General features: G+C 36.7%; 1 protein-coding gene across 3 annotated transcripts; it reads left to right on the forward strand.

Moving 5' to 3' along the window:
- The first annotated feature begins 59 nt into the window (after window positions 1-59).
- On the forward strand, window positions 60-27,201 carry DCAF13 (DDB1 and CUL4 associated factor 13). Of its 3 annotated transcripts, XM_081816337.1 has the most exons (11): window positions 64-244; window positions 3,323-3,522; window positions 4,098-4,205; window positions 8,397-8,486; window positions 10,316-10,471; window positions 14,633-14,710; window positions 16,581-16,663; window positions 20,398-20,562; window positions 24,140-24,275; window positions 25,498-25,661; window positions 26,553-27,201. In XM_081816337.1, the coding sequence occupies exons 1-11, from the start codon at window positions 175-177 to the stop codon at window positions 26,638-26,640; spliced, it is 1,338 nt and encodes a 445-aa protein (XP_081672463.1). In that variant the 5' UTR covers window positions 64-174; the 3' UTR covers window positions 26,641-27,201. The 3 variants fall into 3 exon arrangements, with proteins under 3 accessions (XP_081672465.1, XP_081672464.1, XP_081672463.1); XM_081816338.1 differs by lacking the exon at window positions 20,398-20,562 and having other exon boundaries at window positions 62-244; XM_081816339.1 differs by lacking the exons at window positions 3,323-3,522; window positions 4,098-4,205 and having other exon boundaries at window positions 60-244.
- Window positions 27,202-27,255: the final 54 nt, after the last annotated feature.

Here is a 27,255-nt window from a genome sequence, read left to right on the forward strand (position 1 = left end):
GGTCGGCAGAACTACGGAGCGCCGCAGGGTCCTGCTGAGGCGGCTGGCTTCCACACCGTGGAAGTCACATGACAGGAAGTAGTATTGAAGCGGAAGTAGCATGTGCCTGAGGGGGCGGGGGTAACCCGAATGCGGAGGAAAGGCTTTGGGGGTCTGGGATAACTAGCCTCCAAAATGAAGGTGAAGATGCTGAGCCGGAACCCGGACAACTATGTCCGCGAAACCAAGCTGGACTTACAAAGAGGTGAGACAAGTTATTAGGGAGTCTGCCCGCCTTGAGTGTGGCCTCAGCGTCCCCGGAGCAAAGTTGGGGGCACACTGGCGCTCCAGTCTGGTTCTTTCCCTGTTCCCTTTTGCCGAGGCTGACTTTGTACAGATAAGGACGTTGCGGGACTGGGTAGCAGCTAACTTCTCCTCAAGGCCGTTTTTGAAGAACTTTTTCTAATGGTAAGGGGGAAAGTTGGTCATACCTGGAATGCTTCCGCCTTCCTCTTTCCAGCTGCTGCTCTCTGATTTTTCTCAGATTCCAGTTGTTGAGAAGTGGAACGTGAAAGCCAAATTCGTGAATTCAAGGATTTAACAGGCTTCTTTAAACCTCTCGAACTTTCGGCGACTTTACTTCTTAAAGTTACGTCCTTCTAAATGTGGAAAGAGAAAAGGTGAAACGTAAAGCCATCGATTTTCTAAACTCTTGTGCAGAAGTCTGATGGGGAAAATGGCTACAATGAAATTAATAAGTCTTATTTATTGGTCTTATTTATTATTCTTATTTACTGGTCTGTTCCCCCATTAGCATCCTGACTGCTTATCGTTTATAGATCATAATATCTAAATGACGAGGGACTACCCATGTCTGAAAAGAGAATAACAAAGGCCTTAAGGCAGGAATAAAGATAAAGCATAAGAGAAGGGCCATGTCTTCGGAGTTTGAGTAAGGGGGATAAGCCATAGAAGATGAGGCTCGGATGATATTTCAGTATTTTGATTGAGTAGTAGAGATTATCCACATATATATGAGTAATGCTGAGAGGTAAATATGTGACCTCTGTTCACAAGATGTTTACAGGTTAGGTAACAAGATAGTAATATTTCTAAAATGCAAATTAGGTTATGTCGTTTGGACCTGACATCATCCCTGCTTCTTGAACCTCTGGTCCCATCTTCCTCTCTAATTTCCCTAGTTACTACTTTCTTTGCAAGTAGCTTACATTTACCCTTAGAAATCTGAGTGCATTTCAGACATTTCTCTTTCAGATGTCCTGTGGCACACACCCTTACTCAATTTAGCTCCTTCCTCTGAACAATAATCTTTGCATATTTATTCCCTGTATTTGCCCCCCCCAGCTATTTAAAGCACCCTTCTTCTGTGCTTTGATCACATTTTTGTACTAACGTCAGAGTGTGTATCACACTGTCTCATGATTATTTTGGTTATTAGTCCTTTCCATCAGACTGAGCTTGTGTAGAAGGGAAGAATCTTATTTGTTTCTGTATCCACTGTGTCTAGACAACACCTGGCACATAGTGGTTGCTTTATAAATGTCTGAAGGAAGGAATGAGTGAGTGAGTGGCTGGTCATAGACTCTCCATGTTAGGAGATTATTCGTCATCTGATGTTATTGAGTGTCTTATTTTTTATATCTTCCTATTTCTTTATAGTTTCTGATGGAAGTGGTTTTTTTTTTTTTTAAATTTTATTTATTTATTTATTTGAGAGAAAGCAAGCATGAGCAGGGGGAGGGGCAGAGGGAGAAGGAGAAGCAGACTCCCCGCTGAGCAGGGAGCCTGTCCCAGGGCTCATTACCAGGACCCTGAGATCATGACCTGAGCTGAAGGCAGACGTTTAGCTGACTGAGCCACCCAGCACCTTTGATGGAAGTTTTAATAGCAAAATGGAAAAATAGAAGTTTAGGAGCTCTGTAAAACATAAATCAAGGAAGACATTTGTTACCCCCCCTTTTTTTTTTTAAAGATATTTACTTATTTATTTATTTGAGAGAGAGAAAGAATCTCAAGCCAACTCCCCTCTGAGTGCAGAGCCCAACGCGCGCCTCAATCCCAGGACCCCAAGATTATGACCTGAGCCGAAATCAGTAGTCAGCTGCTTAACCAAATAAGCCACCCAGGCACTCCATTTGTTACCTTTTTTTATTCTTTCATTCTTGTTTAGGTGTTTAGGTGTTATTTCCTTGTAAATTTTTTTTTTTTAAAGATTTATTTATTTATTTGAGAGAGAGAGAGAATGAGAGAGAGAGCACATGAGAGGGGAGAGGGTCAGAGGGAGAAGCAGACTTCCCGCCGAGCAGGGAGCCCGATGCGGGACTCGATCCAGGGACTCCAGGATCATGACCTGAGCCGAAGGCAGTCGCTTAACCAACTGAGCCACCCAGGCACCCCCTTGTAAATTTTGATTGAATGTTGGATATAGTACCATTAATAGGGAGTTAGAGGATTAAAAGACAGCAAGGTGAAGATGTGGGGTAAGAAAATGCATTTACTTTTTAAACATTAGGGGTTTTTTAGACGTGTGCTTAGAAATATTTCCTGAGCACAACTGTTAACTGAGACAACATGTTTGGCAGCATAGCGTAATAGTTAATAGAACATGGATTCTGAAGCCAGACTGCTTTGGTTTTGAATCCTGGCTTTATCACTTCATAGGCAAGTTACCTCTCCGTGCCTCAATTTCCCAGCTATAAAATGGGAAATAGTAATAGAACTTATCCCATAGGGTGCTGTGGAGATTAAATGATTAATATACAGTATTTGGAACAGTGCCGGGGACATGGTAAACTTTTTTAAATAAGTAAACAAATGTGTGAAATGCTCAATAAAAAGTAACTATAATCATAGTCACAACAGTGTATGCCTATCAGTATAGTGACTAGCACTGGAGATTAAGTGTTCCCTGCCTCAAAAGGAGCTTAGAGTTCGGTTGAGTAAACATTTGTCATATATTTGTTTTGTACCAAGCACTGTGCTAGGCATAAGTAGTAAAGTGAAGAATGTGGTGAAAGCCCTGCCCATGAAGGCTTTACAATTCAGTTAAAGAATAGTCAGATGTGTAAAAGGAAAAGCTGAGGTTATATGTATGGTCTAATTATTTTGCAAGATGTATGTATTCCATGATTTTCTGGTAGTTTTGGAAAGGTTTCTGAGTAAAACGTCATCTGCTTTTGTATTTTTCACAGTGCTAGGCATAGAACAGTGTTCCTAACAAAGGCTTATTGGGTAACAAATTGAATAATTAGCTGAGGAAGACCACAGGAAATATTAAAATCTAATTATTTTATTTTATTAAGAGGAGACATTTTTATTTCAGTTCCAAGAAATTATGATCCTACCTTACATCCTTTTGAGGTCCCACGAGAATACATAAGAGCTTTAAATGCTACCAAACTGGAACGGGTATTTGCAAAACCATTCCTTGCTTCTCTGGATGGTCACCGAGATGGAGTCAATTGCTTGGCAAAGCATCCAAAGAGCCTGGCTACTGTCCTGTCTGGGGCATGTGATGGAGAGGCAAGTGTCATTCTAAACATTGCTATTTTAAACTAAAAATAGTTGTGTTGCAAATGTTCTTTAGTTTTGTGTTACTTTGGATTTTAATTGATTTGATTTCATTTTTCTATGTCCTGTTTTCTATTAATTCTCAAGAATGAATTCTGTTTGAATTACAGACTACAGTAGTTTCTAATCTAAGCCTCAGAAATTAGAAACATAGCAGCTGAAGGCTTAATTGAGCTGAAGGCTCAAGCATGTTTACAGTAGTAAAGGTATTGGTGAGGTTTTTTTTTTTTCCCCCACAGAGCATGTTATTAATGATTCAACACTTATTTCCACTCTGGCAAGAAAAAGCTTTGAAACACTTTAAACTAGTATCAACAGAGTACTTAACAGATTGAATTTTTTGCTTGTTGATACACTATCCATATGCAGCGCAGTATTTTAAACTAGAGGATTTTGTTTTTAGCAATCTGGTAGAGTGAGTCATAGCCCTTTCAGTGTGAATTTATTTTTCTTGGAACGTAGTACTCCTGCGCCTGAACATTTTATGTTTATAGTTCACTAAAATTTCCTGGTATGCTTTACCATAGGTTAGAATTTGGAACTTGACTAAACGAAAATGTAACCGTACAATACAAGCACATGAAGGTTTTGTACGAGGAATATGTACTCGCTTTTGTGGGACTTCTTTTTTTACTGTAAGTATAATGCAATTAAGTCATTAACGCTTTTCAGCATGTGTAAGACTGAGCTAATGTTTTCTGAATTCATTTATTTGTTCCAAGTTTTGGAGTTTCACAACCCAAAATCACTTCTTAAAGCCTTGAAAAGTCCTGGTTTTCTTTATATACTCCAGCCTTCTTCATACTTCTTGATTTTTTTAAATAAATACTTAACATGTTATCGAATTAATATTCTATAGAACACTGAGAAGTGGGATTAATGCAAGGCAAGACTAGAAAGGTTGTTTACTCTGGAAGATTTTCAGTGTTGGAGATGAGTAATTTGTACTTTGTCAGTAGTAAATTTTTGAAGTATTTGTGTGTGTAGTAATGTATACAGAATGTACAGTTTACCATTTTAATAATTTTTAAGTGTACATTTCAGTGGCATTAAGCACATTCACATTATTGTGTGACTGTCACCACTTTTTCATCTTCCCAAACTGAAACTCATGTCCATTAAACAGTAACTCCTTATTCCCCTCTGCCCCCAACCCTTTGTAACCACTGTTTCACTTTCTTTTTCTGTGCATCTGCCATGTTATAGCAGCTGTCAGAATTTCTTCCTTTTTATGGTTGAATAATACTCTAATTGTACATACATATGTTTTGTTTATCCATTCATCCATCAGTGGACATTTGTCTCCACCTTTCTGCTTTTATGAATAATGCTGCTATAAACATTGGTGTGCAAATACCTGCTCAAGTTCATTGAAAGTTTTGTAACGGGAATGAAAGAATCTAAGCTGTGCTTTGGGGTAATTAATTTGACAGCAGTAAGTGATCAGTTTGGAGGCTGTTTTAGTAATTTGGGTAAGCAATAATGAATCTGTGCTAGGGAGGGAAAACCGTGGAAAGTAGTTGTTAGGTTTAGAAACATTTTGGAGGTGTGACAGGCGTGGCAACTGAGGGGTATATAGGAAGATTCCTTTTCCTTCCAGAAATGGGGAAGTCAAGAGTGTCAGAAACTTTAGAGGAGAGAGGGAATGGGAAGGATATGGTATGATGAACTGGACTACAGTGGGCTATGAGTGAAGAGGTCTATCAGACCCTTACAGATGTAGGTCTGGAGTTGAGGAAGGAAGTCAGAACTAAACTTGGTATCATCAGTACAGGAATAATGATTGAAGCCATGGTATGGCATCATTGGGGGAAAGTGACAGGGAAAATGTAGAAATCCAGAAATGTCAAAGAAATAGCCTTGGGGAATACCTGCTCCTAGGAAGTAGGAAAACTCTGGGAGTAGCCAGAGCTAGAAGACCCTGTAAACGAGCTTTATGTCCCAGGAGGAAAGGATCATTGGTTGTGTGAACTTCTAGAAAGGATGATGAGGATGAAGACTGAAAGAAATATTTTAGGAATATAGACCTGTAAAAAATAGAAAGTTAAAGGTCCTGTGATTCTCATCTTTCAGTTTACCACTGTTGGCAGTTTGGTGTCTATCCTTTCATATGTTTTGACCTATATATATATATATATATATATATATATATATATAGCAGTTTGTGTATACCTACACACTAATCAACCATGTAAATCTTGAGTAGCATGCTGGGTGCCAAGGTAGATTGAAAAGGCATAGCAAAGGGAAGAGATGACTTCTGGGAAACCTTTAAATATTTGAAAGATTGTCGTGTGAAAGAAGAAATGGACTTTTCTGTATAGCAGCATTAGGAATAGTTGTTAATGTTAAAAGATTTGGTTTCCATGTAGGGATAGACTTACTTGCTGTCAAAAACTGAAATAGGCTACTTGGCAGGGAATTCAGGTATTTTTCATTTAAAAGGGGTTTAAACAACCTTCATGACCCTGTATACAGTATGTTATAGAAGGAATTGGGTGGGAAGTTGGAGTAGACTGACTATAACTGCACTTCCAGTTGGTTATTCTTTTGGATATATTGATTAGTTTAATATCCCAGCCAGAGGATTTCCTGGCTAGTTTTTTTTTTTTTAACGCTTAAAATGAATAAAGGCTGAAAAATATTTCATATTCACTATTCACTTCCTTTCTTCAGGTAAGACATGTGAAAACTACTTGTTGGCCAAATTTTAGCACTTAATGTTTCAAAAAATGTTCAATATACAATGTTGCAAAATAACATCTACTATATCTCAATTTGTGGCACCAACAGGTCTTTCTTCAGCTTACTCAGCCTTGAGATAAGATATTCTGGCCAGGCATATAATGCTTGGCTCCTCATTTCTACAAAACGTTAATCCTTTCTTAGGATTGATGGATCTGCTAAGGCTTATACTCAACAGACTGTATAGAGTAGCTTAGTCGATTACAAGGGAATTCAGTCTTGGGCTTGCAGATACTATCAGAAGCTTGATCGAAAGAAGCAGTCTTTAGGGTAGACATTCTCAATGACAATTTATCCTGTCTTTCATAAATGCTAAAATTCCAGTGGGTCAAGCCAGATTAGTGAAGACCTCAGTACCTAAATTACATCTTACTAGCTCCCAGTAATGGGTTTCCAATATTGAGTTTTTGGTATGATGCCAATAGCTCAGATTCAGGTTGTTATTAAGATATAGCCCTATTGGGTGCCCGGGTGGCTCAGTGGTTAAGTGACTGCCTTTGGCTCAGGTCATGATCCCGGAGTCCTGGGATCGAGTCCCACATCGGGCTCCCTGCTCGACAGGGAGTCTGCTTCTCCCTCTGACCCTCTCCCCTCTCATGCTCTATCTCTCTCTCTGTCTCTCTCAAAGAAATAAATAAAATCTTAAAAAAAAAAAAGATATAGCCCTATTAAATACTTCTTGTCTATTATAAGGATGTTGTTAAGGATTCTGTTAGCATCCTCAACAAAAGAAATTCCTGTCTGACCTTAGTACTAAAACTTCTTTCCTAATCACTTACCTGTTCTAATATCATGGGCACTATGAATTGTTTTGCAGAAAGGGTTTCCCTTTTTGAATTTGCTGTAAGGAAAGAACTAAATTTACACTCCTCTCCTAGATAAATATATATCTTTGTTAATATTTTTATTTACAAAGTAGATGTAGATTGTGTGTAATGTAAACGTAAGCTAGAAAGTTAACATACCCCTGTATTTCTACTTTCAGTTAAAACTAGTGGTTTGGTGTATATATACAATTGTTCGTACCCTGTATATGATTATTTTATGTTTTTAACCCTAAACTAAGTTATATTGTGCATTCTGTTTTGCAGCTTATTTCACCTAATATCTTGAATGTATCTGCCACATGCCCAAGTCTAAACTACCATTGTTTGTTACCTTGCCTTGATTTGGGCTCAGGTGCCAACAGTCCTACCCACCATGGCTTTTTTACCATCTGCTGCAACTGTCAGTTCAGTGAAAAGGCAAATGATGTCTTTACAACATTATGAAAATAGTTTTGACCTCATGGACCCCTGGAAAATTCTCAGGGTCCTTCAGAGGTCTGCATTTCACAGTTTAAAAACACTGACTTAATAGTTTTGGAGTCTTATATCATGCAAAGAAGGGCTTTACCCATGGCAATGAAAATGACTTCTTTTTTTTTTTTTTTTTTTAAGATTTTATTTATTTATTTGAGAGAGAGAAAGAGCACAAGAGGGGGGAGCGGGAGAGGGAGAAGCAGACTCCCTGCCGAGCAGGGAGCCCGATGCGGGACTCGATCCCGGGACTCCAGGATCATGACCTGAGCCGAAAGCAGTCGCCTAACCAACTGAGCCACCCAGGCGCCCAATGAAAATGACTTCTGTCTACTATTTTTATGTTTTGTATTTAATTTTTTACATTTAAAATTATGTGGAATTTTATATTTATGTCAGGTATCAGATTGCTTCAAACTTTTTAAATGACTAACTTGATATCATAATACCATTTTATTATAATCCACTTTTTCCCCTAATTTGAAATGCCATCCTTATCACAGTATGCAATTTCTTGCAATATTTATGACCTTTGTTTCTACTCTCCTTTTGCTTGACTTCACTATCTTATTTTTAATTTTATCTACCCTGTGTATTTGTCACAAATCTATACTATACCGTATTATAACATGGTGGGACATAAATGCATCAACAAATACAGTACTGGAAGGATATGGGATGTGTATTTTTTAAATTAGAGATGTTTATAATTTGATATATATATTATCAAGTTTACAGTTAATAACAGTAGTTCATTATTATCTGAATCATTAATGTTTCGAGGTTGGTGATGACAAAACTGTGAAGCAGTGGAAAATGGATGGACCGAGCTATGGAGAAGAGGAGGAACCACTGCATACAATATTAGGGAAGGTACGGAAATAAATTGACCTGTACTTTGTCTATTAAAATTCTTCTCTTAAAATTATTTCAGAATTTAATTAAAAAAAAAGATGTAAATGAGACTTTGGGCTGCAATAATTGACCTATTTTAAGCAATATTTAATGCAGTTAAGGTGTTTTGCTGCTAAAGAATTTGAATGGGTCTTTGGTGTTCATTTTACTGGATTCAGTTTCTGTGTTTAGCTGGAGGATTCAATGAAACATTTCCTATGGTAAGTCCATGGGAGGAAATCTATAAGAAAAATAATGCTTCGGCTTCTCTCTGATTTATATTATCATAGATCTTACACAAAGCTCAGAATTTCTTACTTGAAAGAACCCTTTAGGCAACGAAGAGGTATTATAATATGATGCTATTTGTATAAATCGCATTTACATTTCTTAGAACATTATTCTGCAAATCAGATGATATGGTTAATTATAGCTTAAGTGTAATTCAGATCATATGGCCTTTACCCATGTTTCATAATGCTTACATTTTGATATTAAGCAAACTTCTAAAGTTAGATTTAATCTTTAAATAAATGCATTTTTAAAATCAGTTCATCATTTTAGTATTATGTTGGTATATATTTAAGTTCTGCTTTTCAGATTTCAAGAAATTGTAAATGTTTTTAAAGGCACATGGAGGTGGGGCATGAGTATAAGATGGAAATAATTTGTAGGTGGTAAAAAAAAGTAGTAATTCCTAAAACAAAATTGGCTTCATTCTTGAAAATGTCTTCTCTCTAGGAGCTCCAAATATTTTTGAAATATTTCGTCTTACCCCTATATCTGTGGTAATGGGGATTAATTCTTACCGTGGAAAAGTTTGTCAGACTTGCTTTCGTGAATAGAAAATATAATTGGAAGCCTGCGGATGCTGCTAAGAGTTCTTAAAAGCCTAAAGTGTTGGCTAAATAGTTCCCTTTAATTTGCTTTGCAAACATTTTTTACCACATAGTATAAAGACAGATTTTAATCTGGCCCTGAATAGATCAATCACATCTTTTAAATGGATAATACCAAATTTATGAGATTTTAACAGTATTAGCATCCATCTTTGCCAGGTTTATTTCTCCCCCTAAATTTTAATCCAATTGTTAGTTTTGGTGTTTTTGTCCTGGAATCAGTACTTCATATGTTAAATGTGGAACTGAGTGTTTTAGACCTTACTTCTGCATTTCATTAATTGTTTGCAAGATCCTTGAATACCCAGTGATGATTTAGGGATTACTTCAGATATGTATTCAAACTTAAATACATCCATGTTAACAGTTTTCTTTATTCCTAGAATGTGTGATAGGAATCATTACTTTTTATCGTACTGTTTTATCCTTTATTTATTTTTTATGAGTATATATTTTATTTTATTATGTTATGTTAATCCCCATACGTTACATCATTAGTTTTTGATGTAGTGTTCCATGATTCATTGTTTGCGTGTAACACTCAGTGCTCCATGCAGAACGTGCCCTCTTTAATACCCATCACCAGGATAACCCATCCCCCCACCCCCCACCCCTCCAGAACCCTCAGTTTGTTTTTCAGAGTCCATAGTCTCTCATGGTTCGTCTCTCCTTTATTTTTTTTTTATTTTTTAAGTAGGTTCCACGCCTAGCGTGGGGCTTGAACTCACAACCCCGAGATCAAGAGTCTTATGCTCTACTGAGTCTTTAAGTAAAGGCTTCAAAGGAGTTTCTTTGTAAACAGGGATTTTCTTAAAAAAATGAGAGTGTGGGTAAATATATTTAAAATATGCAGATTTGAAATATTAATGATAGAAAGACCCATCTAAAACAACATCTTTGCTCTTAAAGACAGTGTATACAGGAATTGATCATCACTGGAAAGAAGCTGTTTTTGCCACATGTGGACAGCAAGTGGACATTTGGGATGAACAAAGAACAAGTCCTGTATGTTCAATGACCTGGGGATTCGACAGTATAAGTAGTGTTAAATTTAACCCAATTGAGGTAATGCTGCTTTTTGAAATACTTCTGCTTGTTGTTTCTTTAATAATTTCAGCTCCGTTTAGGAAGCTTTTGAGTGTATGATATAAGAATTTGTTTAAATTTTAGTGGGCTTCTGACATTTGGTTAGTTTTCCAGAGTATATCTGAGTTCTGACACCTTTGGTCAATCTTGACACGTTTGCGCACAGTTTAGCCCCATGTACTAGTGTTACGTAGCATTAAAGGAGGGTGTGTGCATGTGCTCTTAGGAGTAGAAGTCAAGCAAATACTGTACTGTGAACGGTTTTACTCATGCCCTCAGTGCTCATGTTCCACAGATTGCATCATTGTATGTTTGGGGAGATGTTCATTTCTTAACTCTCATCGAGGTCAGAAGGGGCATTGAGCATTGTTTTCTTTAATTATTTGTAAGTGACAAGGGCACTAAAGATCTATAATAATTTGCACGATTACTACTATACTGCATGATGATAGTTATATTTTTCTTTGCTCAGATGTCTGATACGGTGATTCCTAAGTCCTTCGAGGTCTGAGGGAAGAGTTGGAGATTAAACTCTACTTATTGTTTATTGAGGTCTGAATTTAGGAAAGGAGGCTGCCCTAAAGGCTAAGCTAGCCCTTACTTAAGACCTTTCCCGGGCGCCTGGGTGGCTCAGTCATTAAGCGTCTGCCTTCGGCTCAGGTCATGATCCCAGGGTCCTGGGACCGAGCCCCACATCGGGCTCCCTGCTCGGCGGGAAGCCTGCTTCTCCCTCTCCTACTCCCCCTGCTTGTGTTCCTGCTCTCGCTATCTCTCTCTCTGTCAAATAAATAAATAAAAATCTTTAAAAATAAAAAAAATTAAAAAAAATAAGACCTTTCCCTGAGCTGTTTCTGAATACATAACAATAGATGAACTCATTGTCCAAAAGACTCCGTAGAGATGCTTCTTCCTGCAGAAAGAAAAGGAAATTGCTGCATGTATAAACTAATCTTCAAAGTTATCAAGAGATTATGATGTCAGATGGTATAAGAGAATATTCTGATATGTAAGTTTTGCACTCTCAGAGACCCAAGCTGTTAAAAGGGGAAAAAAGTTAAGTCAAAGTAGCAGGGTATAAAATTGTTTATATGAAGTATTGGAACATGAGGTGCTGCAGTTTGATGTGACTTTGGCCTTGTGGTGCTGCTGAGAGGTCAGACGGCATCCTTCCTGCCCCCAGCACATACCTACCTGCACACTTCTGGGAGGGGCTATAGGTCAAGAGCAGGGGTTGGCAAACTGGTTCGTGAGCCCACTGCCTGTTTTTATAAATCACATTTTTACTAGAACACAGCCATGTCCTTTCATTTATATACTGTTTGTAGCTGCCTTTGTACTATGACAGCACAATGGCCCACAAAGTCTAAAATATTTACTCTTTGGTCCTTTACAGAAAAAGTTTGCGACCCTTGGTCTAGAGTATCTGTACTGTATCTTCCTCATTCCATCCTCCATCACCTTTTGATTGTAGAAGTGAGATATGGCATGGGGGGCGGGGGCAAGCCAGCTAAGCAGAGCCAGGCAGAAGCAGGCTACAAACACAAGCAATTTGTAGGAACATTTTGTGTCCTACTTGGTGTGGAGCTAAACTGGAACTGTATTTTCTGCCAGTGTACCTTGGCAGTGACCTTATACAAGTCACACTTCTCTATATTTGCTTATTTATTTTTAAAATGAGATTAAATAAATCTTCCAGTGTACTTTATACGTTTGTCATGAGGGTAAAACGTGATGAATTTTATGTGAATATTTTTTAAAGATGCTACCCAAATTTAGGATGATGTTATTACTATTAAAAAAATAAACAGAACAGAGAGAATTTGATTCCTACTTCTCTGAGGGATAAACAGTATTTTGCTTCTCTATTTTGGTGAACACCTATGTCAGAAGAGCTGATGGTTAATTCCAAATATCATAGTGCTTGCTTCGGCAGCACATACACTAAAATTCCAAAAATCATAATTAGTTATTAGTGATGACCTAGTGACCATGTTTTTCAAACTTGCCTGTATAACAACTATATTTGTTAAGCTGTATGGGTTTTTATTATTATTATTATTACCCTTATGAACTGAGTGGTAAAAGCAAATGGTGTGCATGTCTCTTATCCTATATTAAACTTAATGGAAAGGGCATGTTGCTGTGAACAAATGGGGAGTGTATTTGTTTCCTCTAATCATGAATAATTAATTTTCTGTTAAAATACTGAAGCCTACAATTTTGGTAAAGCCAAAAGTTTTATGCTGAGCATTGCCACATTTTATAGTGTAAAAGTCGGCTTTCAGTCTAGGCAGAATCTTTTGCTTTGCTCAGATTAAAGTCTTTATTTTTAGAAATGGAACCTAGTCAGACTTTGAGGTGGCATAATGAGAAACCAGGAAAGATTGAGAGGAGTCACTAACTCTAGGGGAAAGTCTCAGAGGAAGTGATTTAAAAATGAAGGTTTTGGGTTTTGTTTTGTTTTTGTTTTTTCTAAAGAATTTATTATTTGGGGGAGAGAGAACGAGCATGGGGGGGGGCAGAAGAAGAGGGAGAGAGAGAGAAGCAGACTTCCTGCCGAGCAGGAGCCCGCCCGATGCGAGCAGGAAGCCCAATGCGGGGCTCAATCCCAGGACCTGGGATCATGACCTGAGCTGAAGGCAGATGCTTAAACTGACTGAACCACCCAGGCACCCCAAAAAGGAAGGTTTTGGAAAGGACTGGACAAGAGATCATGATTGTAGCATTAGCTTTATGATGTTTTATTTGGACTGTGTACACACATACAGTAGTAGTTAGCTGGCCATACAGCCATGTAGTAGATAAGTCTTCTTCCTACACTTGCAGTAGGAAGTGATAGGCAGAAGCTAGGAGTTAGAAGTGTCAGGAACCATGAGTGAGGAGGCATGGCAGGACTCAGGTCCTGCTGGTAGGTAGAGGGCTTGTTTTAACATAAAGCCAGGGGTTACTTATATCAGCCTCTTGGACACTATAACTGACTTAAAAGTAAATTAAATACTTGCAGGTAGGTATGTGCTGGGGGCAGGAAGGGTGCCCTCTGACTGGCTGACCTCTCAGCAGCACCACAAGGCCAAACTCATGTCAAACTGCAGCACCTCCTGTTCCAATAGTTCATACAAACAATTTTATACCCTGCTACTTTGACTTAATCTTTTTTCTCTTTTACCAGCTTTGGGTCTCTGAGAGTGTAAAACTTAGATATCAGGATATTTTCTTATACCATCTAACATGATAATCTCTTGGTAACTAAAAATTAGTTTATACATGCAGCAATTAAACAGTTGGACAAAGAACAGGCTTAGTTTATACAAAGGTAATGAGCATGAGGAAATGTTTAACTATTAAAAATCAATAGTTTATGTGATTAGAAAATATTTCTGTACAGATATGAACTTTTAAATGCCACTGCTTAATGCTTCCCGGTTACAGTAAAACTGACATATTTCCACACTGCAGTGTATATTGATACAGCTCCTTGGAAAACAATTGGTCCTAAATATCAAAGCCATAAAATTGTTCATACTTTTGACTCAGTAATCCATTACTGAAATTTTATCCTTAGAAAAAGAAGATTTGAATTTATGAAAATGTTTGTTGAAGTGTTCGTGATAATACTGAAAACTAGGATTGTTTAAGTTGAAGAATGGATAAATAGGGGCACCTGGGTGGCTCAGCTGTTGAGTGTCTGCCTTTGGGTCAGGTCATGATCCCGGTGTCCTGGGATCGAGCCCCATGTCTGGCTCCCCGGTCAGTGGGGAGTCTGCTTCTCCCTCTGTCCCTGGCCCTGCTTGTGCTCTCTCACTCTCTATCTTTCCCTCTCTCTCAAATAAATAAAATCTTAAAAAAAAAAAAAAAGAATGGATAAATAGAATATGTTCTGTTATAAAAAGAACACTGAATTATCTGAACACTCCCATCACTGACATGTAAAATACACTCATGGGCATTTAGCAATGAAAATACTTGACTTAGGTTGCTGAGGTTATGAGTGATTCATTGTTCTATCTTAAAAATGGACTTTGATATTATTATAACTTTGTATCTTAAACATAAACAATAAGGGCATGTGAATCATTTGTTCTTTGAATGGACAGGGTTTGCTGCCAAGCCTGGCTTTTAACTGATGATTGTTATTTTTAGACATTCCTCTTGGGAAGTTGTGCTTCTGACAGGAATATAGTACTATATGATATGAGGCAATCTACTCCCCTGAAAAAGGTGAGTTTCAAGTACAATTGTTCATGCATTCCTCTATGAAGTGAGTGACAAAAAAATATGGAGCAAATGTTTTTTTCAGAATTAAATATTTTCACAGGCTTGTTCTTAGAAGCCAAAGTGATTATAATGGCATTCTCTCATCTCATTGTTGCTTTTTCGAGACCCTTAAATCTTCACTAAGTTCTATATCCTAGTCAACTGCTATCTTCCATAATGCCAGTAAATTTTAGGCACCAAAATTGGTACTTACTGAGCTCAGAGTTCTTAAGTATTGCATCCCATTACTTCACACCCCATGGTTTTCAAAAGACACATATAGTATTCTGTTGTAGAATGTTTTGTAATGATTCCCATAACCAGCTTTGTTTAATTACATGCTAATGGATACTGTTGTTGCCGTTTTGTTTAGATAGGCACTATCTTGTTCAAGGTGACACATCTCCCAGCAGTTTTAAGGCAGTCATTCCAGGACTCAGATACCAAAACTGAAACAACCTTAAGCTGACTCTCAAGAGGGACAGATGTATTGTCAGTAAAGAGAGGAGTGCCCCTGTAAGTGAAAGGGTATAAAGTTGATTTCAAGTGCTCCAACTCAGAGTGCAGAAGGGCCTGGACACCACTCATGTGCCACAAGTCCATTGTGATAGTCCACATGTGAAAGAAATGCTTTTAACATTTTTGTTGTTTCTAAACCATTTTTACTACATGTGGTAAATTCGAAAATATTAGAAGCAGAGTATATTCATTGAGGTTTGAACTACATAAAAATGATGATCTTTCCAAAGTACCATTTTAATCATTTTACTCATTCACATGGTATAGTGGGCAAATCTTGCATGAACTTCGGTGTTAGACCTTAAGCAGGCAACTTAATCTGTGTTTCTCCTGTAAAATGATACTAATAATTACTTTCCAGCACATTGGTGAGAATAAAACATGATATTTTAACCACTTAGCCGAATGCTAAGATGAAACCTAGCTCAATAAATAGTAGTTTCTGCCCCCTCTGCCCTTATATTTTCTGTTTTGAATGGTGCTCCATTACTTTTAGTTGAAGAAGAAAACTACAGCCTGGCTTTCAAGGCCTTCCAGATCTGGTCCCAGTTTGCATTCCATTGATACATTTGTTTCAGTCAGTAAGACAAAATTTAAATAGGGTTTGTCATATGCGAGTCGCCTTGATGGAGGTAGAGATACTATTTTCTCTCATTTCTTTATTCTATATAGTAGGCTGTCATTGTGTCTTCTATCTTTTCTCTCCTACACTTATTCTCAACAAGGGGTATATTTTTAGAAATGTGGGAGAGACATTTTAGAGACTAGCCTTTAGTGGACATGTGCCTGAGAGGCTAAACATCTACAGTGGACAGTTACACAAAACAAAAGATTATTCTACTCAAAATGCCAGTAGTGTTCTTGCTGAGAACACTAATATGCTGGTCCTTCCCAGGTCAGCTCAAATCATGCTTGTCTTTTTTGAAACCTTTCTTCTCTTCTTTAACCCTAAAATCACTGTTAATTTTGCCCCCAATTTGATACTTAATCATTTACTGTTTGTTTGTATTTTAACTTTTCTTACATATATCTCATTTTTCTCACTAAACTGTAAGTTATTCGTGGTTGAAGGACCATTTATTAAGCATTTTTGTACTTTTCAGTATTTACTATTTAGCCTGTGTACTCTGGAAACAATGATTGATTGATTTCTTTTCCTGTTGCACCGAACTGAGTACTTTGCACATAACAGGTGTTTACTAAATATTTGCTTAAATCAATTAAGAAAAAAGGAAAGGAAATGAAGTGGGAGACTTACCCATTTGAGAGGGAATTGATTTCATGGTAATGGGTTAGTGTATTCTTCCTTTCTCAGGTCATCTTAGATATGAGAACAAATACAATTTGTTGGAACCCTATGGAAGCTTTCATTTTTACTGCAGCAAATGAAGATTACAAGTAAGTTTTCTTCTTTTTAAAACTTACTTGTTTCTGTGTGAAGTGGCTCAGTTGTATAAATCTTACTAATATGTTTTCGTAGGTAATAGTCCTTCAAATATTAGAAAATTGTCACTTGTTTTGCTAAAGTAAATGTATTTCCCAAATTGGAGAAGAGCTTCTTAGAAAAATATTCTCAGTTTTCAAAGTGATATAGACCAGAGACAGTAATCTACAACCCATGGACCAAATCCTATCTGCTGCCTGTTTTTGTACATAGTTATTGGAATATAATGATACACATTTATATGTTGAATATGGCTGCTTTTGTGCTATCATGCCTGAGTTGAGTGGTTGCAACAGAGACCACATGGCCCACAAAGCTAAAAACTATTTATTATGTGGCCCTTCACAGAAAAAGTTGGCTGATCTCTGTACCATATAAATAATGACTGAACCATACATGTTTTAATAGAAACTAAAAATATTTGCCTACCAAATGTGTAGTTCTTCACATAGCTGATATTCATATAGTCATGTTATCAGCATCACTATTAACTTCAGTAAGACAAAAGGAAAAATAAAGTTTCAGTTTTTACCTTAATGTTTATAGACTCCGTGCAAAGTGACTTACTTAGCAGCCTTACATTTTTGACCTAGATGGAATTTTATGATCCCTTATATATTGTCTTAAAACTTGTTGAGGCATTTCACATTGGCTGTCTTACTTTATCTTCTCAGTATCCCTGTAAGGTAGATAGGAGGACATGTATGTTATCCCCTTTTTAGACATGAGGGTGTTAAAGCTGGGAGTTTAATCCCCTAGGGAGGAAAGAGTGTCTTACCTTTTCTTTAATCCAAAGCATTTGTTGTAGTACAATGCATATGGTAGGTTCTTAATACATGTTTTTTTGAGAAGGTGAAAGTTTGTCACTGGATTGAACTTTAGATCTTCAGCATTTAAATTCTTTGTTCTTTCCACTGTCATTATTTATGAAAACATAAATTAGCTCAGATATAGGATTTATTACATGATGTTTTAGTGGTACCAACTAAAAACATCTGTTATGACTTTCTTTACTTATGCTCAGTTGGATTCTCATTAGGTGGTAATATCCAACCAAATTAGTTGAAGGCCTTTAAGTCTTTATGAACGGTTAGAAATTAAATGGCCTTATTCCAGTTAAAGGTAATAAAATAGTGTTTTGCTGACCAACCTTATTAAGGTTTCTAAAGTTTGTTCTAATTAGCTCTTTTGGCAAGATACCTTTTTACAGAGTATCTCTGGGATTTCTCAGTTCTTGCCTTGGGAAGAATTTCATATGACACCTGAAACAAAAAGCACATCCCTTATAAGAAGGCTGTTAGACTACCGTAATTGCTCTTACTTGAAAGTGATCTTGCCCTGGTAGTCTATGGTTTTTTGTATTTTCTTTTATTGCCCACCAAATAATCTAATCATTCTGAATTTAAAACCCACCCAAGTAACCGCTGTAAAAATTTGGACTTAGTCATGTAAACTAACTCCATGCCATAGTTTCATCATCAGTAAGATAATAGGGTTGAAATAGATAATCCCTAAAGACTCCTGTAACTTGAAACTTTGTTTATGTAAACATTTTCTATTCAAGTGGGTTGATTTACTTAGATTTTGAATAAGTTCTTAACCTTTTTCTTGTGTAGAGATTAACAGAATTTACTAACAAATCAGTGTGCTAAAACAAAGAAAACCTGGTTGAGAACCACTGCTCTAGACAATGAATATAAAGCAGTTGTCAACTCAGAAGTTTAACCTCAAAGATCAGTATGACATTGGCTGACCATCCTGTGGTATGTTGGGAGATTTAAACACCACCACCAACAGTGACTTGTCTCTTGAGAATTTTGTGTCATTTGGGATATTTTACCAATACCATGAGTGATTTTTCATAGTAATGATGTTAAAAAGTATTCTTTAAGTGTTAGGTCAATTTTTTAAACGTTTTTTTAGGCTTATTGAAAAGATGCAAAAATAGTATCTGTCAGCCAGCTTCCCCCAAGGTTAACATCTTATGTAACCATAGTTCAATTAGCAAAAACAAGAGATTAACATTGGTACAATACATTTGACATTGATTAACTAAACTACAGACTTTACTCCATCACCAGTCTTTCCATTAATGTTCTTTGTCCATTCTAGAATCCAACACAGGATTCCACGTTGCATTTAATTGTCATGTCTCCTTAGTCTGCTCAGTCTGTGACTGTTGCTCAATCTTCCCTTGTTTTTGATGACCTTAGTACTTTTGAAAAGGATTTACTTGTTAGTTTACCTTGTAGACTGCCCTTAATTTGGCCTAAACTGATGTTTTCTCATTATTAGATTGAGATTATACAATTTTTGCAAGAATACCACAATACATATGTGCCCTTCTAGGCTCATCACTTCAGGGGTACATGATGTCACTTACTACTGGTGGTGTTAATCTTGATCACTTAGTTAAGGTGGTATCTGCCAAGTTTCTGCACTATAAAGTTAACAATTTTTTTTTTCCTTTTGTAATTAACACTAATCTTTGGAGAGATACCTTGAAATTATGTAGATACCTGGTTTCTCCTCAAACTTTTGCTCAGTAATCTTAACATTTTGAAGTGTTGTAATGTTAGGAACTTGATTACAGTAATGCTGTGTTACTGTTGTCGGTTATGCACATTGGTTCATTTGAAGCATTATTATTTTAGCTGTTGATTAAGAATTTTTAAATCTTGGGGCACCTGGGTGGCTTAGTCAGTTAAGTGGCTGCCTTCGGCTCAGGTCATGATCCCAGGGTCCTGGGATCGAGTCCCGCATTGGGCTCCCTGCTCAGCGGAGAGCGTGCGTCTCCCTCTCCCTCTGCCTACCTCTCTGCCTACTTGTGCTCTCTCTATATCTCTCTGTCAAATAAATAAATAAAATCTTAAAAAAAAAAAGAATTTTTAAATCTTGAAAATAATGAACTCATTTTTTTTTTTTTTTACCAGCTGTGCACAAAGTATAGCTTTCTAATTTTAATACACCCTTTGAAAAGCCATAGTCACTTTTATATATCACCGACAGGAGTGGAACTTAGTTGGAAATGACTTGTCAACTCAAAAACCTTAAAAGTTCTCATGCTTTTGGACTTAGTAATTTACTTGCAGGAATTTGTCCAGATTTAATTGAATTTGTCCCATTCAGTTAAAGATTGAATTTCAAAAATTCAAATACTGGAATTTAAGAATTATTTAAAATTGAAAGTTGGAAATTTTTTATTAATAAATTATAAATAAATATATTTAAATTTTTAAATAATTTATAAGTTATTTTAACTCATTTAAGTATGCAGCCATAAGTGTTTATAATATGCCACATGAAATATCAGAATACAGAACTTTATACAATGTTACAAATTTTGTTAAAAGTATATATTTAAATATTAGCATAGTGAAAAGATTAGAAGTAATTATACTGCACTAACTGTTGTTTCTCTGGGTGGTGGAATTGAAGGTAAGCTTTGTACTCTGTACTTTTTTGAAAGTTTCACATTTTCTACAATGAGGATGAAAGTGTATAAGTGTAATCTTAAGGAATAGTAAAAGCTGGTAATATTTTTCCCTATCCCTTGCTGCTACATAAAAAAGCTGTATATTTAGGTGTGCATTATTTAGCTAATGGTCTTAATTTCCCTAGTGTCTCTTAGTACTGCATATGTTTCTTTATAGAAATTTGTATGGAATAATCAGAATTTCATTTACAGCTTGTATACTTTCGATATGCGTGCACTGGACACTCCTGTAATGGTACATATGGATCACGTGTCTGCGGTGCTTGATGTGGATTATTCTCCCACTGGGAAAGAGTTTGTGTCTGCTAGTTTTGATAAATCTATTCGTATCTTTCCTGTGGACAAAAGTAGAAGCAGGTATGTGACTACCAGTAAACTATTTTTTCTTTTTGATGTTTTCTTGTCTTGATCATCATTTACCTTTTTTGAAAGGTTGTTTGGTTATGTGTATATGGTGGGACTAACTTTGTATATCACAGCGGTGGTATATGGCACTTGTGATTGGGTTTAGATATGAGTGGTATTTCCTCTGATCTTTGCCTTCATCTGCTTAACAGGTAGTTCTGATTTGTTCTGTGGTCTGCTCTAGTTCATTACAAACATCAAATAGCACAGCCAGTGCTTTGAATAATCTTTATTTTTAAACCGTTTTTCTTTGAAAGACTTTAAAATGGTAAAATGTATTTTTAAAGTAAATTTTTAATAGATTATTAAAAACTACAATAAGGGGGCGCCTGGGTGGCTCAGTTGGTTAAGCGACTGCCTTCGGCTCAGGTCATGATCCTGGAGTCCCGGGATCGAGTCCCACATCGGGCTCCCTGCTCAGCGGGGAGTCTGCTTCCCCCTCTGCCCTCTTCCCTCTCGTGCTCTCTGTCTCTCATTCTCTCTCTCTCAAATAAATAAATAAAATCTTTAAAAAAAAAAAAAAAACTACAATAAGTCAGTATTTGAAATTAGAAAACAGTATGGAGTTTCCTCAAAAAGTTAAAAATAGAGCTACCCTATGACCCAGCAATTGCACTACTAGATATTTACCCCAAACATACAGATGTAGTGGAAAGAAGGGGCACATGCACCCCCAATGTTCATAGCAGCGATGTCCGCAATAGCCAAACTGTGGAAGGAGCCGAGATGCCCTTCAACAGATGAATGGATAAAGAAGATGTGGTCCATATATGCAATGGAATATTACTCAGCCATCAGAAAGGATGAATACACACCACTTGCATCGACATGGATGGAACTGGAGGGAATTATGCTAAGTGAAATAAGTCAAGTAGAGAAAGACAATTACCATATGGTTTCATTCATATGTGGAACATAAGAAGTAGCACAGAGGACCATAGGGGAAGGGAGGGAAAACTGAAGAGGGGGGAAATCAGAGAGGGAGACAAACCATGAGAGACTATGGACTCCGGGAAACAAACCAAGGGTTTCAGAAGGGAGGGGGATGGGGGGATGGGGTAGCCAGGTGATGGGTATTAAGGAAGGCACATATTGTGATGAGTACTGGGTGTTATACACAACTAATGAATCGTTGAACACTACATCAAAAGCTAATGATGTGTACTATATGGTGGCTAACCGAACATAATAAAAAAATAATAAAGTTACTGATTTGAGAACTTAAAAAAATGAAATTAGACTTTAATTGCTATTTCATTCAATATTTACTAAGCAAACTAGTAAATTACTTGCATTCACATGGAATAATTTGATTGTGTAGTAAAAAATTTAAGTTTTTAAAAGGTATCTCCTAATAGTATAACTTTTAGTGAGCTGTTGTAAATCTTTTTTTTTTTTTTTTAAAGATTTTATTTATTTGACAGAGAGAGACACAGCGAGAGAGGGAACACAAGCAGGGAGAGTGGGAGAGGGAGAAGCAGGCTCCCAGATGAGCAGGGAGCCCGACACGGGGCTCAATCCCAGGACCCTGGGATCATGACCTGAGCCGAAGGCAGCCGCCCAACCGACTGAGCCACCCAGGTGCCCCGCTTTTGTAAATCTTTAACGCGTATAAACATATCTAGAAGTTAAGAACTCTGCATAGTTTACCATTAAGGAGGCTCTATTTTGGTTAAGGAACTAACCATTGGATTTGACTGGTTTCATATATCAACAGATTATTTTTAATGGTTAAAGCCTGATGAATTTCCTATCATTTGGCTTTTTTTTTTTTAAGATTTTATGTATTTGAGAGAGCATGCAAGCAAGCACAAGCAGGGGGAGCTGCAGAGGGAGAGGGAAAAGTAGGCTACCCACTGAGCAGGGAATCCGCCACAGGATTCCATCCCGGGACCCTGAGATTATGACCTGAGCCAAAGGCAGACACTTAACCAACAGAGCCATCCAGGCACCCCGAATTTCCTGTCATTTAAATTCATTATGGGATACCTGGGTGGCTAAGTTGGTTAAGGGTTTGCCTTTGGCCTAGGTCATGATCCCAGGGTCCTCTGATCAAGTCTTGCATCAGGCTCCTTGCTTTGTGAGGAGCCTGCTTCTCCCCCTGCCTGCTGTTCCCCCTGCTTGTGTTCTCTCTCTTTCTCTCTCTCTGACAAATAAAATCTTTTTAAATACATACATACATACATACATACATTATATTGCTAAAGAAAAGAAGGGCCGCTTAAATAGGTAGAGATTATGAGAAATGAATCTTGTAAAAGCAGAGAATTGAGAGGGGGAAAAATGCAGTCTATCATGTTTTTATTTTAATAGTTGATGTTCTTTCTAACCATCCTTCACCTTTTAGAAATACATTTCTTAGGGTTTCTCTACGTATTCACTCAAGAGCTCGAAACATATCCGTTAGAAACAGTGTAAAAGACTAGTTCCGTGAGTGTATCTCAGATATTTTTTATAAATCCAAATTCTTTTTGATCTGGTCATCATGTGTGGGTTTTCTTTTACTGTGCAGAGTGGCCAGGCTCGTTTCCTTTCTCTCGAGTCTACATTTTGAATCATCTAACCCAGATATGGAAAGTTCATTTCTCCAAGTCTCTATTTTTCCTGACCCCGTCTTTTACTTGTTTTTTAATGCTCTTCTTAACACTTTCCCAATATAGTATCTTCTGTGAATTCACTTAACATGTTTCACAGCCTTTCCAAATAGGTACGATATTTTACATTTCCATTTATAAAATGATTCTTAACTCATCAGATACTTCTATAGCCTTCCCTTTCTGTTCACACATGTAAATCATCAACTCTCACTTTAATTAAGCAAGCTTTTTAAAACAGTTTGACTGAAACAAAAATCAGACAGTAGGATCAACATATCAGGATGTGCTCTTTGAATGCTATTACATTTATTTTATTCTCCAGTAAAATGAAAAAAAAAAAGTGATTATTGACCTGTATTGATTTGGAGGGAGGAGACAACCTATTTCTTATTGTTAAAAAATTACTCTAGCTTGGGCGCCTGGGTGGCTCAGTTGGTTAAGCGACTGCCTTCGGCTCAGGTCATGATCCTGGAGTCCCGGGATCGATTCCCGCATCGGGCTCCCTGCTCAGCAGGGAGTCTGCTTCTCCCTCTGACCTTCCTCCTTCTCATGCTCCCTGTCTCTCATTCTCTCTCTCTCAAATAAATAAATAAAATCTTTAAAAAAAAAAAATTACTCTAGCTTAAACATATTTTATTTGTGTTATATGCCTTCAGTAATTTTGTGAACTTTATCCTGGGCATCTGGTTTTGCTTAGTTTGTTTATTTTTCTTATTGAATTGTAATTTCTCTGAGGTCAGGAATTTTTTTAAGTCCCCAGGGTTTAGCATAGAACCTTGTTAGTTTGGTTCAATAAAAATATGTTAAAATTAATTTGAATTTCCCTTTTATACTCTCTTCAGACTCAGAAGTGCTATCCTGATACTTGATGGGCAATGGTTAAAGAAAATCTGTATCAAAATCCTAATTTTAACTTAATTCCTCTTCTTTAGGGAAGTCTATCACACAAAGAGAATGCAACATGTTATCTGTGTAAAATGGACTTCTGACAGCAAATATATTATGTGTGGATCTGATGAAATGAACATTCGTCTATGGAAAGCTAATGCTTCTGAAAAATTGGGTGTGGTAAGAGAACTCGTTTTCTTTCATTATCATAAAACTAGTTTCTAATTTAGTGGGTATTATTATATTGTAAAGAATTTATTTGAAGTTCTTTAAGTATTTTGATTAAACTGGCATAGTTGTGATAAAAAGAAATAAGTTAGCAACAAAATAGACAAATCTGTATTGAGATTTGCTTTTTTCATGTCACAGGCACCTTCAGGGGCCTTTGTTAATTAAAATGTTTGATAATATTTGAGCCTTCTTGATTCTTTGTGTTTTTCTTGAGATAAGGAGAGAAGGTGTAGAGACTAGAAGGTTAGAACTGAGAATACCTGTTTCTTCTGTTAAAGGAATAGTAATCCGGCACATCAAAGGCTGCAAGTGCCTGGGAGGTCTTTTAATTTCAAAAACTGTGGAACACTAACTTAAAAAAAAATTACAGAAAGCTTAGGGGTATAAAAAAGATTCAGTGAAGATATAATAACACATATTATCATTGGCTGGCTACGTCTGGGTTGGGGTTATGGTTGGTTTTTCTTTTGGTGTTATCCTAAATGTCTCATGTTTCATAGCAGAAATATGAGACATTTAGAAAAACATCAAAAACATAGCAGAAACATGAGACATATCAAATATGAGTGTTTATATCAGCAACAAATACTGAGTTTAAAAAGGAAAGGTTAAATGTGAGTTATTTTCTACTTAGCCCCAGTAAGAAAATCAAGATATGATAAACAGTAATTAAAGACAATTTTATTTTAGGCTTAATGATTGGTAAGTATTACACTATGCCTAGGTTTCAGTTCATCATTACAAGTTCCTCTAAATCATATCATCTTTAACATTTGTTAAACAAGACCTTGTCATTACAGAATTGAACACTTTTTGTTTTCAGTTTGAGTAGTTATTTTTATGGAAAAATGTTGAGGGATTATTTTAGGAGCTTTTTCTCTGTTAGTTATGCCCAGAGAAGGTGCGATTCAGTGGTCCACATAGCCCTACTCCCTCAGCACTGATATTTTAACTTGGTGGCATCTATCTACATGGGGGCATACAGCCTAAAAGGAAATTCAGTGTTTGCAGAGATATGACTCACATAACCTTGTAAAGGGTAGAATTACGTTGGCAATTTTGGTTGCATGTCCTAGAAGTTTAGTTTTTGGGACAAACGGTGCTTCCTAGCTTTGTTATATGAAGAAAAAGAACAAACCATTCATTGAAATATCAAAATGCATTTTTCCAGCTTACATCACGAGAAAAAGCAGCCAAAGATTATAACCAGAAGTTGAAGGAGAAATTTCAACATCATCCTCATATAAAACGCATTGCTCGTCACCGGCATCTACCAAAATCTATCTACAGCCAGATCCAGGAACAGCGCATCATGAAGGAAGCTCGCCGACGGAAGTATGATTTGGGGCATTTGATTCTCTCTGAGTACCCTTTTCTAACTTCTCCTCTCAGCTACCTGGAAATAAACAAAAACCTGCCTTTTGAGGGAATAGTTTATGTGCTATTACACAGTAGAGATGTTTTTGGATACTCCCTGAAGGGGAAGCAGTGATTATCTGGGAATTTCCATTACCTATTTTTTGAGATTATGTTTAAAGGGCAACCAGTAAAAATGAATTCAATCAAAATAAGAAAACATTTCTGCTCATACTAAAAAAAACTATTGTAAATAATGTTTTAAAAAATGATTTCTAATGGAATTAAGAGGTATTGTATATTTTCCAAGTTAAAGAATGCAAAGAACTCATAGCATCCATTTCTTGAAACATGTTAGAAAAATTTTTATTCATCATAGAATTTTGGATCTAAGACAGAGCTCTCACTACCATTTTCCCAGTAGAATGTTCTTCTCTTTGTAATAGGACATTGTTATGTGATAAGAGAAGAAGCAAATAAGTTAAACAAAGTTGATCTCTAGCTACTTTTTACCCAATCTCCTTGTGAAAACTTCTTTTTTAATAAGGAGTTTTCTTTTTTTTTTTTAAAGATTTTATTTATTTATTTGAGAGAGAGAGACTGAGAGAGAGAGAGCACATGAGAGGGGGGAGGGTCAGAGGGAGAAGCAGACTCCCTGCTGAGCAGGGAGCCCGATGCGGGACTCAATCCAGGGACTCCAGGATCATGACCTGAGCCGAAGGCAGTCGCTTAACCAACTGAGCCACCCAGGCGCCCCAATAAGGAGTTTTCTAGTGAAAGAAAAGACTGGTTTTTCTAAGAAAGCTTTCTTTGGTTAAGGTGATTTCTCATAAACTTGCTTACGTTTAATTATGTTTATTTTATTTCTAGGGAGGTGAATCGTCTCAAACATAGCAAGCCTGGATCTGTATCAATTGTGTCAGAGAAGAAGAAACACATAGTGGCAGTTGTGAAATAATACTTGGTATTCCTACCAATCCTGATGAATAATTATTTGTTACATTTTGATGTGCAGACTGCAAATAAAGTACTGGCTTTAGAATAATAACAAACAGTTCAGTTACATGTGTAGAACACTACTCTGAAAAACTGTCCGGGAAGGTGGCCTGGTTGATAAGACTATCCAGCATTTTATCCTTGATCTGCTTTCTTATTTCATTGAAGAATACAGTATTTGCAAACTAACATGTTTATTACTGTTAGAAATTGCAGATACACTTTCGCTTTGATCTATTATTATAGATATACTATACATTTGAATTTACATTTAAGACCAAACATCTCTTTTGTTACCTTTAATATTACTTTGGGTAATTATTGCAATGATTCATCCTATGATTACATATAACTTGGAAGAATTATGTCAGAACTTTTTTAATTCAATTAATTTTCTGTGCTTTATTTGTATTTGGCTCTTTGAGACTTTAAAGATGATCAGCTTGCATTTATATAACTTTTATAAAAATTATAATTTATGGTCAAGTTAAGATAATAAAACCTCCTTTTCTCAACATTGTAACTTTGATCCATTTCTAATTTCTCAATCTCAGTAAATCATAAATACTTCTGTGTG

Source organism: Leptonychotes weddellii, chromosome 4 (genome assembly GCF_054177405.1).
Source record: "Leptonychotes weddellii isolate Sample4059 chromosome 4, ASM5417740v2, whole genome shotgun sequence".
Classification (NCBI taxonomy): domain Eukaryota; kingdom Metazoa; phylum Chordata; class Mammalia; order Carnivora; family Phocidae; genus Leptonychotes; species Leptonychotes weddellii.

Coding starts and splice junctions, on each gene's coding strand:
- DCAF13 (XM_081816337.1), top strand. CDS start 175: ATGAAGGTGAAGATGCTGAGCCGGAACCCGGACAACTATGTCCGCGAA. Junction 16,664..20,397: donor GCAGCAAATGAAGATTACAA/GTAAGTTTTCTT, acceptor TTTCATTTACAG/CTTGTATACTTTCGATATGC. Junction 24,276..25,497: donor CTTCTGAAAAATTGGGTGTG/GTAAGAGAACTC, acceptor GCATTTTTCCAG/CTTACATCACGAGAAAAAGC.